This window comes from Excalfactoria chinensis, chromosome 22 (assembly GCF_039878825.1).
Source record: "Excalfactoria chinensis isolate bCotChi1 chromosome 22, bCotChi1.hap2, whole genome shotgun sequence".
Lineage (NCBI taxonomy): Eukaryota > Metazoa > Chordata > Aves > Galliformes > Phasianidae > Excalfactoria > Excalfactoria chinensis.
In genome coordinates, this window is record NC_092846.1 from 2596204 (window position 1) to 2614400 (window position 18197).

The following is an 18197-nucleotide window of genomic DNA, read 5'->3' on the forward strand; positions in this document are numbered from 1 at the left end:
TGTCAACCATCCTTATCTTCAGCGTTAGCTGTATAGAGAGTAAAAATGTTTTGGTACGAACAATGATTCCTGTTGACTCGAGTCTAGCAAGTTAAGTGGCTGAAAAAATTATCTTCTTTGTGTTATGGAAGCTGAAGCACAACTACATTTCATTTATACAGACAATGGAAAACAGGCTTGTCATCTTCATTATTATTTTCTGGTTCAATTTCTTGTATTCTTCTTATTGCAACGTTACAGCTCTAAACAACACTGTAAGTGCTTCTGGAGAAACAAGTTAAAATAACTTGATTGTATTCAAGTGCCGTGACTACATATAAAGTGACTTTCCAAACCGAGAGCCCGTTCTTTAAGAGTAACTGTTCCGCAGATTCAAGTTTACGCTGATGGATCTAAAAACCACAACACAACTTCAGGTAATCACCATCAAGTGTCATCAAGCAAAAATAGTCTTTATTCAAATCTCATGGAAACAGGGATCACTGTACTTTGCAAGACGGGGGGAAAAAAATAAATTAAAAAATTAATATAAAACAAGGATATTGTCACAATACCAGAATATGGAACTCTATTTTCCCACAGATTACTGCAAGTACCTTTTTATCCCCTTTTGACTGTGCTATTCACAACTCTGGAAGTCCAAAAAAAATATGAAACAAAAGTAGTCTGAAACTTAAGACTTAGCACTTCCACTAAATGGCATACAGCAAAGGGCATCAATTCAAGGGCAAAGATTGTGGAAGCCATCATACCTACCTATCAGTCATCATTGCAATCTCATAAACCCACTAAGGTGCAGTGCTCACTCTCTGCAAAGCTCTTCCTGGAAAACAGGGCCATTTCAGTGATCTCGGAAGAACTGTATCCTAAGAGAACCTTTCTATTGAATAGTAAAAGAGCTGAACAGCCTCGCACCAGAGAGCATGACAGGGATTGAGTACTGCCACTAACAATGACAGACACACCACCGGGGCAGTTAAAAATATACAGCATTGACATGTTTTCTACTTCAATCACTTGTGCTACAACTACCAAACACGTACAAAAGACTTCTCTGACTGTTCCAAATATGCTTGCAGCAAGGTTAGGATCTGGAGCGAGACCTCGACCGCGACTGGGAGTGTGACCTAGAGGCAGACCTAGACCTAGACTTGGACTGGGACCGAGGTTTTGAAACAGATTTTGACCTGGAACGGGAATCTGATTTGACATTTGGTTTCGACTTGGAAATAGACCTAGACCTAGAGCGAGACACCACATGGGCAGCTGCATCCTCACCCTCACCTTTTGCTTCCTTTTTGTCAGACTCTGATTTTAGATGTTCCTTTTCTTTGGAGACTGACCTGGAACGCTCACGGCTGTCCTTCCTTTTTTTCTTGCTACTTGGTTTGCTGTCTCGCTTGCTGCGCCTCTTGCTTTTCTCGCTCTTGCTGCAGCTCCTGCTTCTACTTCTGCTGTCATCCCTGCTTCTCTTCCTATTTTTCCTCTTCTCCTTACTGTGGCTCCTGCTCCTACTCTCATTCCTGCTCTTGCTCCTACTTCTAACTTTGCTAATGCTCTTTTCCCTATCTTTGCTTCTACTCCTCAAGCTCTCCCTCGTCTCTCCCCTGTCTTTGCTTCCACTCCTGCTCCTGCTCTTTTCCTTGCTGCGGCTCCTGCTCTTTTCTTTCTCATCACTGTTATGGAGAGTGCCCTCAGATTTATCTTTACTTTTGTTCCGCGATTTCTCTGCACTCCTGCTGCGACTCCTACTTTTATCCTCTTTACTTGGAGTCCTGCTTTTCTCTTTTTGGCCTCTGCTACGGCTCTTGCTTCGACTACGGCTCTTGCTTCTGGAACGGGACACAGACCTGAAAAGGCAAAGGCAACAGACAACTCCACTTTAGTGCAGCCTGGATTTGACTGGTGCTTAAATACTGTGCATAAGTTAGGAAAAACACCTCTCCACTTCTCCCCACTTAAATGAGAAGCATCATCCTAAACTTAAGTGACTAACCCCCATTTCTTTCACCACAAAGACATACCTGGATCTTGATCTGCTCTTGGAGCGACTGCTGCTGGCACTGCGGCTCCGGCTCTTATGAGAATGCCTGCTTCGAGAGCGAGACCTAGAACAGAATCAATCAGCTCAACGTTAGCATGTGCCTGTGGAGAACTTCTGGTCTCCTGCAGGTGAAAGCCCACAGCATTAAAACACCTTTCAAGGTCTCCTGAACTTTTAAGAAACCTTGGAATCCTTATGCAGGAGGCACAATACACCAATGTTTACTTTGCTAAAAGGCTGCAAAAAAGTCCACTTTATTACACAGTTCTATCCTCAAATGGAATGTGGCAGCGCGTGCTGAAGCATTCCCCTTGATCATACAAAGTAAGCAGTACATCTCTACAAACAGGGAATGGGTGGGGGTTTCCAAACTGAGGAAGAACTGATCGTCCTTGTGCCTAGAGCAGAACACAATGTTCAGAACTGTAGTGTTAATAGTACCTTCTGCTTCATTCTCTGTGCACAGCTCCACCTGCCACACAGCATTCCTCTGCAAGAAAGGAAGGACTACAGACTTAACGGAGTTGGGAAGAGCAGTAGCATACTGCCGTGTATTTAGATAGCTGATGTATACATTCACTAAAGAAAACACTTCTGGTACGAGATTTCTCCTGGTGACTTCCTGGTAACTCATAAGTTCCCAAAAACTTGATTTACTGAGAAGTCAGAACACTTCCAAGTTGGTTTAGAATCCACTGCATGTTCATGTAATTCAGTTAGATTCAGCCTCAGTGATGCCACTAGGAAACATACCTTGAATGGCTTCGGCTTCTGGAGTAAGAGCGGCGCCGTCTTGATCCAGGTCTGTCTTCCACTAATCTAATCTTTCTGCCATTTACTTCTGTCCCGTCCAGCTTTTCAAGGGCTCTTTTCATGTCAGAATAGGATTTGAACTCAATCACACCTTCATTTTTCCTTCCTTTGTGTGCATCTGCATATGTCACTTCCCCTGCCTGACGCATATAATCCTAGAGGAAGAGGACAGAATAACCATTGCCTCAAATCCAGAGTCAGGCTTCCAGGCTCTACTCATCTCTCAGTGATGCTTGCATAGCCTCTTCTAGTCACACTGATGTCAGCAAGGGTTTTAAACAAAGAGCATTTGCAGTACCAAAGCCAAAAGTTCCTCAGCAAGCCAAGTAACACACTAAAATTTCACAGATTTTGTGTGATTAGAACTAAGGCAGCACTGATAATTCAAGCCAAATAATTTAAGGTCTCCCATCTAGAGTCTAATGTCAGTATGGTTGGGCTATGATAAATTACAGAAGTGTTTTGAGAGATAGATGCTTGTTCTCTAAATCCTGTTTTCAAAGGTAACTTGGGTTAAGGAACACCCTTAAAGGTTGAATATGAGAAGGCCTCACACAGACAAGAAGGTTATTAAAGCAAGCAGACTTCCCTTCGTCTTCCACCTAGGTAGTACATCTCATTCTGCTGGAAGAAACCCCCACACAGATAGGAGCTGAATTCATTTTCCCACTTCATGCTACCTGGCTTCTCTGTTTCAATTACTAAGCAGGTCAGCCCTGCTCAGAGCAAGCTGTCACAGGGCCATCTCAGCCACTAGCTACTTCAGCTGCAATGGAAACAGCGCACAGAGATTTGGTTCAGACTGTTTTTGGCCCAGCTACTCCCACCTTAGTTACACTACAATGAAAGCTATTCAGAGAAGCAATGCATCCAGTAGAGAATTAATCATGCCATGCTCTACTTACAATTTTTAATACCAGAAGCAAAGACAAGCTATTGATGGTGTGAAGCATTAACAAAAGACATTCGAAGAATCTCAGTACGTACCTGAACTAGTGTTACACATTCAATTACAGACCAGTCTGTACTACGTCAAAGTTTGTTTAGAACAAATTTTACACATCCTTAAAAGAGAACCATAAAAAAAAAGCGTTCCTGTAAGAACAAGTGTTTTCAACCATTGCTGCTAAGTTCAATAAGGAAACACTGTCTTCCTGCACCTACTATTGGAATGCTGCTCCCTATCCTGCCCCTCTAGTCCACTATGCAGATAATCACAGGTCGACACCACATCCAGGGGACTCAGACACAGTGCTGTCTACACAGTGTTACCCAACATTTCCATTGCTGAGAATTGCTTCCCATTCCTTCAGACTTTGAGAGAATGTTCACTTTTGGCGGAGCTGGTTGCTCATTTGGGAAGCATCCTCTCCCTGAAACAGCCTTTAAAACAATTTTTCATGCTGTGGAAATTTTTAAGAGAGGCATTGTGCAAGAACGAGGCTATCTTTTTCCAAACAGCTCTCAGAAGCTGATGGCTAATTTCCAAATGGACATGGGCAAGCTCCTTTGTCTCTGGTGGCTCCTACCACGGCCCTGAGTAAAGTGTTTCCATAGGGCTTAGCAATAATAATCAGCCGTAAGTGATGGTTTCTTAAGGCAAACGTTCTCCTCCCACCATCTGAGGACACCAAGCCTGCAACTGCAGCTCCCAATGTTGCATGCCACACTAATGATTTTGTATACACAAATATACCTCAAGACTGACCTAACGGTGTGTATTGCTTCAAATAAATCTACTTGTATGCCTGTGAGCACATCGATTTACTGACACGTTGGGGTTAAAAAAGCCAGGCGTATGAGTTTTCTTTGATGAAACAGAAACTAACTTTTTTACCCTTTGTGCTCTTTAACAGAGAAAGGGTAAAGAAAGGGGCCCCATACCTTAAGATCTTGCCAACTGCAGCGGCTTGACAAATTTTCCACAATCAATCTGTATTCTGTACGGGTAGGAGGACCGTACTTATCTCTTCCGCTTCTTCTATAACCATATCCACCTTTAGGAGGTGACAAGCAGACAGCAGTACTTCAACCAGGGAAATGGAGCACTCAGTCTAAACCCCCCGACAAAAATGTTCTGCCCCATCTGTTCCCAAATGCATTCCAAATTCACACCCCCACAAGTCTAAAAAGAATAAATCCCCCTTGTGTAAAATATCACAAAGACCCAGAGACTTAAAAATTATTACAAGCCCATAATTAAAGCTACGCACAGAATTATAATTAAGTTAAAATTAACATGCAATTAAGTTATCTTTAAAACAGATTGAAAGAAGAAACTAAATTAAACCAGTTTACTAATGTTACTTACATTGCATATAAGTTTTCTGAGTATTTGATCTGAATAAAGATTTTCAGGCACCTATTTCAGATTAATCTCATCTGTCTCTAACCCTTGGGATCCTCACCACCCAGGTCTAATGGGAAAAGGTTGCAGTTGTCACATGGCTTCCTTTTTTTGGTCAGCCAAGGGCCACAAGTTCAAAGAGTCACTCATGGAAAGGTAACCCAAGGTCAGCAAATGGAACAGGCAGTCATCTTAGCCTCAAAGGACTCTTAATTAAAACATTGAGGTCTTTGTTAAAGCTATGTTCAACATCACATTGCAAATCAATCATAAAAATAGTTAAACAAAACGATAATAAAATAGTACAAGAAAGCGTGTTTATTAATTTATCCATTAAAACAGTTTAATACAACAAGTTAAATATTCAGATCAACAGTTACATTTACAGTTACAAATCGCTATTCACAACTTCATATCATTTTCTTGTAAAATTACTTAATAATAATAATAATAATGCAAAAATATTTTATTTAAAAATAAGTCACTGATACAAATGCATTGTAGTGCTTACTGCGTCCAGAACCATAACTGCTGTCACGACGTGGGCCTCTGGCATGCTCAACGATCACTCTTTCCCCACATAGATCTTTACCATTTAGCTCATAAACAGCATCATCTGCATCTCTCAGGTCATCGAATTCAACGAAGCCATACCTGGAGAGACAGGGGGAGAAAATAAAGAGACAAGAATCACTCAAAACTCAGCTTGGGGTCTTCATGCTCGCAACAGCACTCTCTGCAGAACCACACGAGGGTACCTCTGTGTGTTGTCCTTTAGGTGAACGCCAGCTGTATTCCTGGTTCTGCTGAGAAGCTGTGTTAATTGAAGTACCTCACATGGAAATGCTCATCTACCTATGCAAATACACTGTACACTGTGCTCAAAAGACCAAACAAAACAAGGGATTTTCTTTGGCTCTTAAATAGACTCATTTTACTCTTGACTGTGGGCAGTAACAGCCCAGAAGGCACTTGACGTCCACCAAATTTCTATAAGCCCAACACTTCAGAAAGCAGGCAGAGACCAGACCTTGCTATAAGATTAAAAAGGAATCCAGCAACAGTAACCAGAAATGAGTTCCTGGGGTGAACAGAGGCCACCTGCAGCCAACACAGTGCAAAGACAGCCCAAAGAATCACAGAATCGAGGTTGGAAAACACCTCCAAGATCATCTGTCCAACCATCCACCTATCACCATTGCACCATGTCCTTAAGTACACATTACACAGCTCTCCCCTGGGCAGCCTGCAAGCACTCAACTCCCTTAGTCAGGATCCCAGAGGATGGTTTTTAAGGCCATTTCTTACAGCTGCTTCTCAGGGCACACTGGTGACTTGCTTACAGGAGCACTGTAGTTAAAACTCAAGCCTGCCAGTTCCTAAACACACGTTTAAGGAAAATAACATTATGTAAAATGCCCATCGCCATGCATTTGTGGTTTTGTTGTTGTTGTCTATCCACAAAAACACCTTCAGGAAGGTCCCACAGAGAGGATTGTGACTGGCCAAACATCAGCTGAAAGCACTGGACTTCTTCTTACTCACTTGCTCCAAAAGGAAGGTCTACGTATCTACCCTATGCCATTCATCCTATTCACCAAGGAGAGCAGCAGCACAGAAGTAGCCCTAGAATAAGATGGGTCAGCAACAACAAAATCACGCTCAATACCACTTGTAAATGAAAGTAATGCTGATCCACCTGTTAAATATGTATAATATTGCACTGGATGATCCAAACCCATGAATTAAACCCATTCAGAAGCATAGTTTTACACCAGAGAAAGCCACAACTGCTGACACAGCTTTAACTACAGCAATCTGAACCTGCTGTTATTTGACAGCAGTGCAAGTAAATCTTCTTTTAAATGTCTACTATTACTACTTACATATGTGGCATAAAACTACTTACTAAAAACGTCAACACAATTTACTCCAGATAATGTGAAGCTGCACCATTTTCTGCTCTAGGATATGAGGGGGAAAAAAAAGGAAATTCTCTTGGAAGAGAATTTAACAGCTTACAGTCCATTCCAATTCATGTGATGTCTTTGAGTCCTCCTGCTCAGATGAAGCTACAGTCAGGACAGGGAATATCACGGTGCTCAAAAGGAAAAGCATCTTCAGACTGCTTGAAACATAACAGCCATTTAAATGAGTTACTCAAGTTACAACCTCAGAAAACATTCAAATTTCAGTGTTTAAAACTACAACTATTTAAGAATCCCTTAAGATCTGGTTAGTCATCCTTTGAAAGTACTTCAGTAATGATCAACATTGCAGCCAATGGTCTGCCAGCAGAACTGAACACCTTAAATCAACAGGAAAATACAAAGTCTCATCTTATTCACCTCCATTAATATCAAGGAAGAGAAAGGCATGAATCCTCTGGACCGATAAGAACAGTTCAGTGGAGTTGTCACTCCTGACATCCAGCTGTGCTGGGTATCACCATTTCGTGACACCAAGTTGATTTTTTAATCCTAGCTGCTCACACTGAAGTCAAACATTTTGCGGGGAAATCAAATCACTTCTTTAGGCAACAAACACAGTTTTTGAACTTGGAGAGATGAAAGAATTGAAGCTTGAAGCTTTCGGGCTTTGATCTCTGCTCCTCGATGCATTGCAGAAGTTACATCCCTCCTCTTACAAGGATTTCTCCAAGGCAAAGCCACGAACACCAGAAAGCTGCTCAGGGTGATGCGGGGCAGGTAAGTACACAGACAGAATTATTTGTTAAAGCAAGCAAGATTGCAAATTAGTCTCACCACCAACCAGCAAAAGCTTCCAGCTTTCAAGTTATTACTGCTAGTTTTTCCTCAGAAGATAAAAAAAAAAAAAAGCAGGCTGGAAAGTCCAATTTTCTGGTCACTTAATACACACACTACTGCCGTGCACAGCTCCAGATGTCCGTGAAGTCCTGAGTAGGAAAATATGTGAGAACTATGAGCATACAACCAGAAACTTCAAACAGAAATGGAAGGACCTACAAGGAGGAGACGTTCATTCTCTGGTCGTTCCCTCAGGTAAACGTTGTTCAAAGACTTTGAACTGCAAGCTTAAGTTACAACTAGCAGCAACCAAGACCCAGCAAAGCCTTCAGAACTCCGCTGTATCACATTCCAGTCTCTCTTACTGCTGAAGCACTTCAGCTTAGCTGCTAAAATACTGACAGGCTGATCTCCTGCAGGCTGAGCACTGCCAACAGCCCACCAGCTTCCAGAAGAAACTGAAAGACTCTACAAAATGAAACACAGCGCAGTCATTTTTAATCATTTGCTAAGCACTACTAAAAATAAGCTGACAAGAAAGGATCATTGGGCAAACAAAGCCATGGAGCGCTCCGGCAAACATTGAACACGAGGCAAACTCAAGCAGAGCAGCACCAAATCTGATAGTTTGAGTCAATAGATGCCCAACTGGAATCTAAGCATGAGACACCTGCAGAGGCAGCTTCAGGATAACACCCTAAAAAGAGCTCATCCTAGAAACACATGCAGAGCTCTATCTAACCCACAGCTGGAGTAACCTACTACAGAAACAGCAGGCAGCAAGGCAGACGATTGCTCAGTCACACAGTTATCCACAGCCTTTGAACTCTGTCTCCCCCAAGTGAACTTTAGCGTCACATTCAGGGTACCTGCACTGTAGGTACGGGCTGTGTCTTCCCTTTCACTCTGCAGCCTGTTGCAGTTGGCACTCGGGGTGCCCTGAGTGATGCTTCCAGCTTTGGCCACCTGAGCTCAATGCAGCTCTCCATTGAGCACTTCTAAATGCTCAGCTGGCATTGCAGGGCTGCTTCATGAAAGACATTTCTCAATACAGAAAGAAGACGAGCCCATTAGGTGCATCAGACATGCTATTTGGTAGATCTATATCTGCTAATGAAGGATGTTCTTCCCCACTGACAACTGCCTATAAAGCAGAGACATTTCCTACGGAGGTTCCATCAACATGAAAACAAGGTACTCCTTGAGCTTCAACGATGCGCAACTGAATATCTGAGCAGCCTTCAATATTATCTGGCTAAAACATCCATATCCCGCTCAGTCTTCCTAAACAAGACTTCAAGTTGGGTGTCTTAGACACCAGCGCTCGTTAGGAGGGCAGCTTCAAGAAACAGGAGAAAAGAAAGCAGCGATTATTCGTGTCCTCTTGAGACTCCATGCTTGTACGTCGTTACTCGAGCAGCACACACGCAGAGCACACGTTATCACACGTGCACGGCTACAAGGGGAGGCCGCCCACCCGCATCCCACCCTCGGCTGCAGCCATCAGCACCTTCATAGGGAGCCGCATCTCCACAGCGCACCCAGCCGCCCTATAAAGCCCTACAGCCCTACAGCCCCTGACCCACCCCATCCCATCCGACCCCAACGGCACCCGCACCAGCCGTCCTGCCCCCACCCCCCCGTTACCATGGAAACCAACGCACCCCAAACCCACCACGTAACCCAAATAGCCCAAACCCCCTCACAGCCCCCGAACCCCCGCGGCCCTCACAGCTGCCGCCTCCCGTCACAGCGCGGCCCGGCCTTCCTCTCAGGGCCGCCGCTTGCGTAGGGCCGGATCGGGCCGCGCTCTACTAACAAACCGAACCGGACCGAACCGGGCTCACCCGTTCTTAAGGTCCACCTCGAGGATCTTGCCGTAACCCTTGAAGAACCGCTCCACATCCCGTTCCCGTGCCTGGTAGCTGAGGCGCCCGATGTAGACCCGCGGCATCGCGCCCGGGGGGGGGCGGGAGGGGGCGGCGCCAAACGGCGACGCTGTAACGTCACTACGTCATTACGGGGGGGGAATACGTCAGCGTAGGCCACGCCTACCGGTCCGCCTCATGGCTCTTAAAAGGGTCATGGCAGCAGTGGGCCCACCTGCCTTAAAGTCATCGAGTGGGGATACTGACCCTAATGTCAGGGTCCAGGGGGTCACCCTACCATGGGATTCCACCCGCACCGCAGCAGATCATTCTAACATTAATTAAATGCCATGCACCTCAGTATCTCATTTTTTTCTCTTTATCAGAAGACCCCAAAAGCCTGATTTTTGTCCCCAAGAATGTGAAGAGGGACTGTAGTTGTTATATGGGCTGTTGCTCAAAACAAGAAACCCGCTCCAAGGGCAGAGCTGCCCCCTCTACTCTCCATAAGCCCTGCTCGAGGCTCCTGGTGAGCTGACCTAACCCTAACACTAACCCCAAACCCCGCAGTGCTAACAGGGCAGAGCCCACCAGTGCCTCCCCTATAGGAGCTGTGGGATTTCCCAGCCCTGAGCTGGGAACAGGGAGAGTTTACAAGAGCTGCTGGAGCAAGAGAATGCTTTGAGCACATCAACATTTATTGGCAGAGTCTTACAAAAATAGATATATCAGACATTGATTTCCAAGAGGTTTCCCCATCAGAAGTTGTGGTGGTTCGGTAACAGCAGCAAAACTGAATTCAAGTCCAGGGGTTGGCAAAATCAAACTGATGGTGGTGAGCTGTTGGGGTGAGCCCAGGGTACCCACGTTGTCCCACATAACCCCAGCCTGCACGAATGCCCTGCAATGATGCCAGCATTGCCATGTGCCAGGTAGGGAAAAATTAACAGCAACAACAAAGGAATAATAATACTTATATCTTTAAAAGTGGTTTTGCAATTCAATCTGCTCCCTTCCCTTGAGATGGCCGAGGGAAGAGCCCAAGCTTTCAGCTGCAACAAAGCTAAAAGGAGACCCAAGTCTCCCTCCAGAAGCAAACCCAGCCTCTGTTCAGTGCAGCCTCTGCAAAATTCCAGAGGCTTTTAATACCTGAAATAAGAAAAATGAAGGAAAAAAAAAATAAACTATTTTTGCAAGGTCAGAGCAGGAGGATCTGCTTGGAGGAGGTGAAGGGCTGCATAGAGGCTGTCAGGGCCTTCTTGAAGTCCTCCAGGGGGACTGCAGTGCAGGCAGGAGCGCTGAGCTTTCCCTCCCGCACCATCTTGCACAGTGTGTCCACCATGCTGGCCATGCTCTGCTTGTCTGTGAAGGAAGAAGAAGGTGGTCATTGTCACCATCCCTGCCTGCCACCCTGAACACTGACCCAACCCTAACCCAACTCTAATGCATCCCTAACCCCAAAGCCTGCAGCTCACCATGGTCCTTCTTCCACTGGGTCATCCAGAAGCCTCGCAGCCTGACGTCCCTGAAGATGAAGGCACTCTGCAGAAACAGGAGGTGAGATCTGTCCCCTTCACCCTGCTCTCAAGTTCTTGTTAGCACAAGGAGCATCACTCAGGGCTCTAATTTGGGACAGATCCTCTTTGACAGGTTCACACTAATGAAACGCCACGTGCTGCAGCACTGAGCTGTGTCTCACTGGGATAAAACCCAGTTTCACATCAAGGAGACACACACAGCCCTGGCATGCAAGAGCAGTTTGCACCAGGACAAGCTGGACACTCAGCATCTGTGGGGTTGTTTCAGTGCAGGGACTTCAGAGCAGTCCAAATCTTCCATAAGAGCAACTGAGAGATCCACAGCAGAATGCAAAGCAGCTCATCCCATAACAAACCCAAATAAAGACAGAAATTTGGAGGCTCTGAATGTGACATCCAGGCTGCAGAGTGGCAGAGGATGCACTGAACTCCTGCAGATGTACCCAAGAACATCCCTATACTCACCACTGGCACCGTCACAGGCTGCTTTGCCATTCCTCCATAGGTCACCATGGTCCCTTTGGGTCTGCAGGAGGAATGGGGCCTTGGGTTGCTCATGGTCCCCATGGTGCAGCTCTCCCCCATCATACCCCAACCCATGTGCCCTGTCCTGGAGCAGGCTCTGAGCCCACCCCCCAGCCCAGCTCACTGCAGGTGTCGCAGCATCTCCGTTGTGCTCTTGCCTCCAACACAGTTCAGGGCAAGCCGGGGCTTCGGGATGCTCTGCAGGAAAAAGGAAAGGAGCCCTTCATTAGCACTGTGCAGAGAGCTCCACTAAGCCCATTTGTATTAATGGCTGGGTAAATATATGAGGCGATTAGTGAGTGGCTTAGAGAACTGTATCTATTCCTAATGACTTACAGCCCAGATGCCACGCAACCTGCCCTGACTCACAATTGCTTATTGCAGGCTTTCCTTTTTGCTACCCCTGCAGCTCCCCTCGAGGTACTGAGCTGTGGGGCAGCCTCTGGGATGGCTCCACACTGAGGTACCTTAAATATCTCCTTCATCTCCGGCTTCCTCAGCGCATCCTCCGTCACGATGTGATCTGCACCCAAGGCCAGCAGCCGCTCCATCAGCTGGGGAAGGTCAGGTCTGAATGGAGAGAGGCCTTGTGAGGCAGAGATCAGGGCATCCCCAACTCCTCTGTGCTGTTCCCTCAGTCAACAAGGTGTGTGACCTTGTCATAAAAGGAGATTAAATTCATTAACCAGGACCTTCCCCATGAAACCGTGCTGGCTGTGACCGATGCTGCACTGCCTTCCAGGTTTCTCAATAACTCTCAGAATCACCTCCATAATTTTGCCAGGCACTGAAGTGAATCTGGCAGGCCTGTAATTACCTACAAAAGCCCCAGCGATGCACAGACTATGCAAACAAACCACAGAAGACCGAAATAAAACAGAATCAGAGCCCCTGTGATCGACTCTTCACCATCTTCTCTGGGCTGAACGCGCTCAGAAGAAACCTCCTGTCCCCACACTGTGCCCAATGCCTCTTCCACCCCACAGCACTCACCTGTCCCTCACCACATTGATGGTCCTGATGCCCATGGCCTTTGCAATCTGGATGACAGCCTGCCCCACGCCGCTGTTGGCCGCGTTCTGGATGACGGAGTCCCCTGGGGAGCACAGGTTTGGCACAGCCACGTGGGCTCACATCCCCATCCCTCCTGCATGACTGCAGCACACAACGTACCTGGTGCCAGGCTCTCGAAGTCGGTCAGCATGCGGAATGCCGTGCAGGGGTTGATGCTGAGTGTGGCAGCACACAGCATTGGGATGTCGCTGGGCACCCGCAGCAGGTTGTCCTCAGGGAGCACCGCGTGTGTCCGCCACGTCCCTGGGCAATGGGGAAAAGACAGCACTGGGAGACCTTGCACTGTGCCTTAACTCACACTGCTGCAGCATTGCCTTGCAGTGTAAAAGGGTAAACATCATACTGCAATATGTTAAACCTCTTCCTGAATGGTTGGAGCCACACTGTTTACATGGGTAAAGAAAGAGAAAGCCAGTTGTGTCTGAAACAACGTGCAGGCTGGATATACTTACATCTGACTTAACCCCTATCATCCACTTACTATTTTTTTTCCCCTCTTTATGTTTAAAAATCTCACATTCAGATCTTAACTAGATGGCTCTCGGTCTCCCATTAAGTGAAAAAGCCTTTTAAGAAGAAATAGGGAAGGAACAAGCTGTTACACTAAACAGGAACTGACAATTTCTCTGGCCATTGGCGTGTTGGAGCAGCACGAGAGGCATTTGTTGGAAAATAACTTCCCAAGCTTTCCCATCAGAGCACTATTAGGGAGGAAACTGTAATGAGACAGAACTGCCCTTGCACAGGTTAAACGCTTTATCCTGTGTCTTTACAGAGGCCATCAGCAGCTGTGACAAAACACGCTTGTTTCCAGAGAACAGATTGCTGTGATGCTCTGTAATAGTGCAGAAAGCCCATAAAGGGTTTGCACTATAGAAAAAAAGGAAATGATTTCTGAATTAAAGCTGAACACACGCTTACAGCACACAGCAGTGGGCGCTGGAGAGATGGGGGCTCTGCATCCCCAACCCCCAACCAGGCAGAGGGCACACAGGGCCCATCTCCAGACTCACCAAGCCCAGCATCAGCAGGGATAATGATGTCCCCAGGACTCAGTGCCACCACACCAGGGCCCACCTCCAGCACACGTCCAACACCTTCATTGCCTGCTACGGCCGGCAGTGGGGCCAGGAGGGCATAAGTGCCTGCAGGGAGCAGAGTGAGAGCCGCACACAGAGCCAGGATAGGGACTGAAGCACATGGTGGGCAGCAAGGATCATGCACCTTGGATCATGTTGATGTCAGCTGGGTTGATGGGCGCTGCCAGCATCTTAATGAGGACATCTGAGTGTCCCAGCGCAGGTAGCTCCAGCTCCTTCAGCCTGGTGGGGACACAGTAATTGCAGAGAGGTTCATTCCTGTATTACCTCTACAACGCATCAGTCATAAGCAAAGCAGTGCTGTTTCCCCATTTACATTGCTACACCCTACTCCAGCAAGAAATAAAATCTCAGTGTCTAACAGGGCACCTGCACTGCTCCTCCAGCCAAGAGCACATCCTGTCCAGAGGAGGCCTTCCAACCCTTTTGCCACCAAACCATTACCAGATCCATGGAAAATGCCCTTACACCACAGCTGGGTGAGGCAGAACCCCTAATCACCCAAAGCAAGAGCTTCAAGGCCACCAAGTCAACCCAACCCACTGAGTGCCACCACCAAGCCATGCCCCTGCTGGTCAATATCTTCCCATCACCAAACCACTCAGCCCATTGCTGCTGTGCACGGGGAGTTGCCATTCATTTTTTGGCTGCTTTGGGCCACACACCTTCCATTAAAGAGGACACGGGGGGTGTGCAGGGCCGTGTCTCAGTGCCTGCAGATGCAACAAGCAGCAATCACACACAAAGCACGGGGATGAGGGAGCTGATGGCTGCCTGACCCACTGCAGGCCAGGGCAAAGCCATCTCCAGGGACCCATTTGTAAGATGAGGGTAATTTGAGCCACATTTAAGAAGTGAAGGAGGTGGCTGGACCCGGTGCTGCCAATTTTCAGAGCAGTTATTTGCCGTAACTACTAAGTGCGTGTCATTAGGAACAACTGCACTGAATTTCCTTCACAGTTTGTCCTGCATGCTGGCAATGTGGTTTCCCTTTCTCCCCTTGAAACTGCCTGGATGATGTGGAGACAACTCAAAGAGTTCGGAATGCTTAAGATATGAGCAAAAAGCAGCAGCCCAGCATCAAGGCGCTGTGCAAAAAGCTTTTTAATATAAAGTAAAAAACATGGAGGGATTCTTAGCTAAGGCTGCCGAAACCCAACGTTGTGCAATCAGGCACTGCATAAAGCTGTGTCATATGGGATGGGTTTGCGGGTTCATCCCACCAGGCCTGAGCTTTAGGGGAAGTCAGATCCATTTCCAAACATCTACAAGACACAGAGAGGCTCAGCCATCACGAGGTTGGTCTTGCACAAGCAGCATACCCAACTGGGTATGTTCCTCCTGACCCTGCATACCCAACTGGGGACAAAGTGGGGTGCAGCAATCCAAGCTCTCCATGGAACACTGAGGGACTGGAAGGCTGCACCTTCCTTGTGTGCTGCCCAGGGGGTGAGCTTCCCTGGGACCCCCACACTGTGCATCCCCAAAAAGCTTCACATCACCCCTATTCTTACCCATGCCCTGTACTGCCATGCACCCCCACCTAGACCTGCTGCACCCCATTGCAATACACCCCTTATACACTCACCCCCACACAGCTGCACCCTCTTTGCATCCCCTGCCATACATCCCAAACATCTGAACTCCCAACACCCCACACAATACACCCCCCTTGCAATGCAGCTCTCTATACTTGCACCCTTTTGCAATGCACTCCCCCCGCTTCAATTTCACCCCCATAACTGCACCCCCAGCAAGAATGCACCCCCTATATCTGCACCCCCTATATCTGCACCCCCTGCAATGCACCCCCCTATATCTGCACCCCCTATATCTGCACCCCCTGCAATGCACCCCCCTATATCTGCAACCCCTATATCTGCATCCCCTGCAATGCACCCCCTATATCTGCACCCCCTATACCTGCACCCTCTATATCTGCACCCCCTGCAATGCATCCCCTATATCTGCACCCCCTGCAATGCAATCCCTATATCTGCACCCCCTATATCTACATCCCCTGCAATGCACCCCCTATACCTGCACCCCCTATATCTGCATCCCCTGCAATGCACCCCCTATACCTGCACCCCCTATACCTCCACCCCCTGCAAAGCCCCCCTCTTTCTCCTTACTGCAGGACGTCCGCCGGCTCCCCGTGCCGCTCATACAGCAGCCCTCGCGGGGGGGTCCCGGCGGCTGCACAGAGCGCCCGCACGTGGGGAGCCCGCAGCCCGCACAGCACCCGCACCGCCGCACGCTGCATCCCGGCACTGCACGGCCCGGTCCGGCCCGGCCCAGCGCGACCGCCCGTAGCGTCACGGGGGCAGCTCCACCTCCACCCGGTCGGCTCCTCCCTCGCTTGTCCTTAAGGCGGCCTCGAGTCAAGCAGAGCAGCGCCGGGTCGTGCTGTAATGCCAGGCTGGGACATTCCTGTCTCCGGTGATATTCAAGGTCGGGATGGACCGGACACCCTGATGGAGCTGTTGGTGTTCCTATGCATAGCAGGGGATTGGACCACATGGCCTTTATTAAGGGTCCCTTCCAGCTGAAACAAGTCTATGATTCTGTGACTCTATGCCATAGCACATCTTACCATGCCATACTGTACCTTACTACACCATGCCATGCCATACTGTACCTTATTATATCATGCCGTGCCATGCCTTGCCATGCCATACCATTATGTACCATGCCATGCTATGCCATACCATACCTTAACATGCCATACCATGCCATGCCATACCTTGTCATTCCATTCCATGCCATGCCATACCGTTCCATACCATGCCATACCATGTCATGTCATGCCATACCATACCTTACCATGCCATACCATACCTTACCATGCCATACCATGCCTTACCATGCCTTACCATACCTTACCATGCCATACCATGCCTTACCATGCCATACCATACCTTACCATGCCATACCATACCTTACCATGCCATACCATGCCATGCCATAGCACCCTTTGGCCCCATCTGTTTGCACACTGATGCATTTTGGCCCCAGCCCAGAGCACTCATGCTCCTTCCATGCACAAAGAGCAGCAAGATGCTCATTGCATGGTTATTTCAAACAACAGACAACACCCGAAGCAGTGAAAGATAAAAAAAGATCCTAATAGTAATTTAATCCACTGTTCAGAATAATTGTCTTGAAGGAAAGATGTGATTCTGTGACTTCCACTCTATTAAACTCAGCATCACCTTAAGATAGAGATACAGAACAGTGCTGGGACAAGCAGGTTCCTAAGCCCATTTCCTTCCCCCAGCTCATAGGATTCCATTTCCTCAGCACAAACCCATTTCCCCACGTCTGGTGGGACCCCAAGAACAGCTGTGCCCTGGAATTATGGATGCAACCATGTTTAAGATGCAGCAGTGTGGGTGAGCCTGCACAGTGGGAGGCTTGGGTGCCCAGGCTGTATGGCAAAGGGTTAATAACTAATTAGTGGAGCAAAACGAGACGCCTTTCCATAAGGTTCAGAATATATGCATTTGCAAATCAGGGCTGGCAGACTATTTATGATTATTTTGTTAATGTTTCTCCCGTAACAAGCACAGTTTCCTGGTGATTAATGGCTGCTTCATCTCCCAGAATTGCAGTTTCTTTTCCTCCAGGAGAGGCACACAAAAAACTTGCATGAGGGGGATCTGGGAGGGGTGGAATGAGGATGGGGCTGAGGTGGTGGCACAGACAAAGCTCTGCTAGGAGCTGAGTGATGCTCCCACCCCCCCTTTGCCTTTTCCTGCTTAAAACCCATGAGCAAAGCTTTGTCTCATCCATTGGCTGATTCGGGTTGGTTCGTGGTTGGAAAGGAAAATGAGGGCTGGGTTTGGCTGTGCACACCTGGGGATCGCCCAGCCCAGAGCCCCCAGGGCTGCTCATGAGAGCTCAGTGGTGACATTCTGTGCCTGAAACACAAGGGGACACAGATCCAGGGAATCACCTGCTGAGCAATTCCAGGCAGCAGGCAGCAAACTGGTCAAGTGCCTTCAGATTAGACATACCTGAACCTGAAAACACAAAACCTATTGAGCTTAAAGAATCACTTCTATAATCCTTAGCTTACCCCTGAATCCCTCATTTAACCCCTCTGGCAGTGCTGGAC

The 18197-nt window shown here is 47.6% G+C and overlaps 2 protein-coding genes across 2 annotated transcripts; both read right to left on the bottom strand.

The window, feature by feature from the left end:
* Positions 1 to 436: 436 nt before the first annotated feature.
* On the bottom strand, positions 437 to 9993 carry SRSF4 (serine and arginine rich splicing factor 4). The gene is made up of 6 exons (XM_072355525.1): positions 9820 to 9993; positions 5716 to 5858; positions 4742 to 4854; positions 2798 to 3012; positions 2025 to 2108; positions 437 to 1850 (listed from the first exon to the last, which is right to left on the bottom strand). The coding sequence occupies exons 1-6, from the start codon at positions 9924 to 9926 to the stop codon at positions 1085 to 1087; spliced, it is 1428 nt and encodes a 475-aa protein (XP_072211626.1). The 5' UTR covers positions 9927 to 9993; the 3' UTR covers positions 437 to 1084.
* Positions 9994 to 10518: 525 nt separating this feature from the next.
* On the bottom strand, positions 10519 to 16384 carry MECR (mitochondrial trans-2-enoyl-CoA reductase). Its single transcript, XM_072355446.1, has 10 exons — positions 16213 to 16384; positions 14202 to 14299; positions 13991 to 14122; positions 13077 to 13220; positions 12897 to 12999; positions 12371 to 12473; positions 12028 to 12101; positions 11844 to 11904; positions 11316 to 11382; positions 10519 to 11202 (listed from the first exon to the last, which is right to left on the bottom strand). Exons 1-10 carry the CDS (start codon positions 16341 to 16343, stop codon positions 11039 to 11041), a joined length of 1077 nt encoding a protein of 358 aa, XP_072211547.1. The 5' UTR covers positions 16344 to 16384; the 3' UTR covers positions 10519 to 11038.
* Positions 16385 to 18197: the final 1813 nt, after the last annotated feature.

What these genes read in the sequence shown, in the direction of transcription:
- SRSF4 (XM_072355525.1), bottom strand. Translation starts at nt 9,926, where the DNA reads ATGCCGCGGGTCTACATCGGGCGCCTCAGCTACCAGGCACGGGAACGG. An exon ending in CAGTTATGGTTCTGGACGCA is followed by an intron (nt 4,855 to 5,715) that starts GTAAGCACTACA and finishes CACCTCCTAAAG; the next exon opens with GTGGATATGGTTATAGAAGA. An exon ending in GCAGTTGGCAAGATCTTAAG is followed by an intron (nt 3,013 to 4,741) that starts GTATGGGGCCCC and finishes CTCTTCCTCTAG; the next exon opens with GATTATATGCGTCAGGCAGG.
- MECR (XM_072355446.1), bottom strand. Translation starts at nt 16,343, where the DNA reads ATGCAGCGTGCGGCGGTGCGGGTGCTGTGCGGGCTGCGGGCTCCCCAC. An exon ending in TGACATCAACATGATCCAAG is followed by an intron (nt 14,123 to 14,201) that starts GTGCATGATCCT and finishes TGCTCCCTGCAG; the next exon opens with GCACTTATGCCCTCCTGGCC. An exon ending in CCAGTGGAAGAAGGACCATG is followed by an intron (nt 11,203 to 11,315) that starts GTGAGCTGCAGG and finishes CTTCCTTCACAG; the next exon opens with ACAAGCAGAGCATGGCCAGC.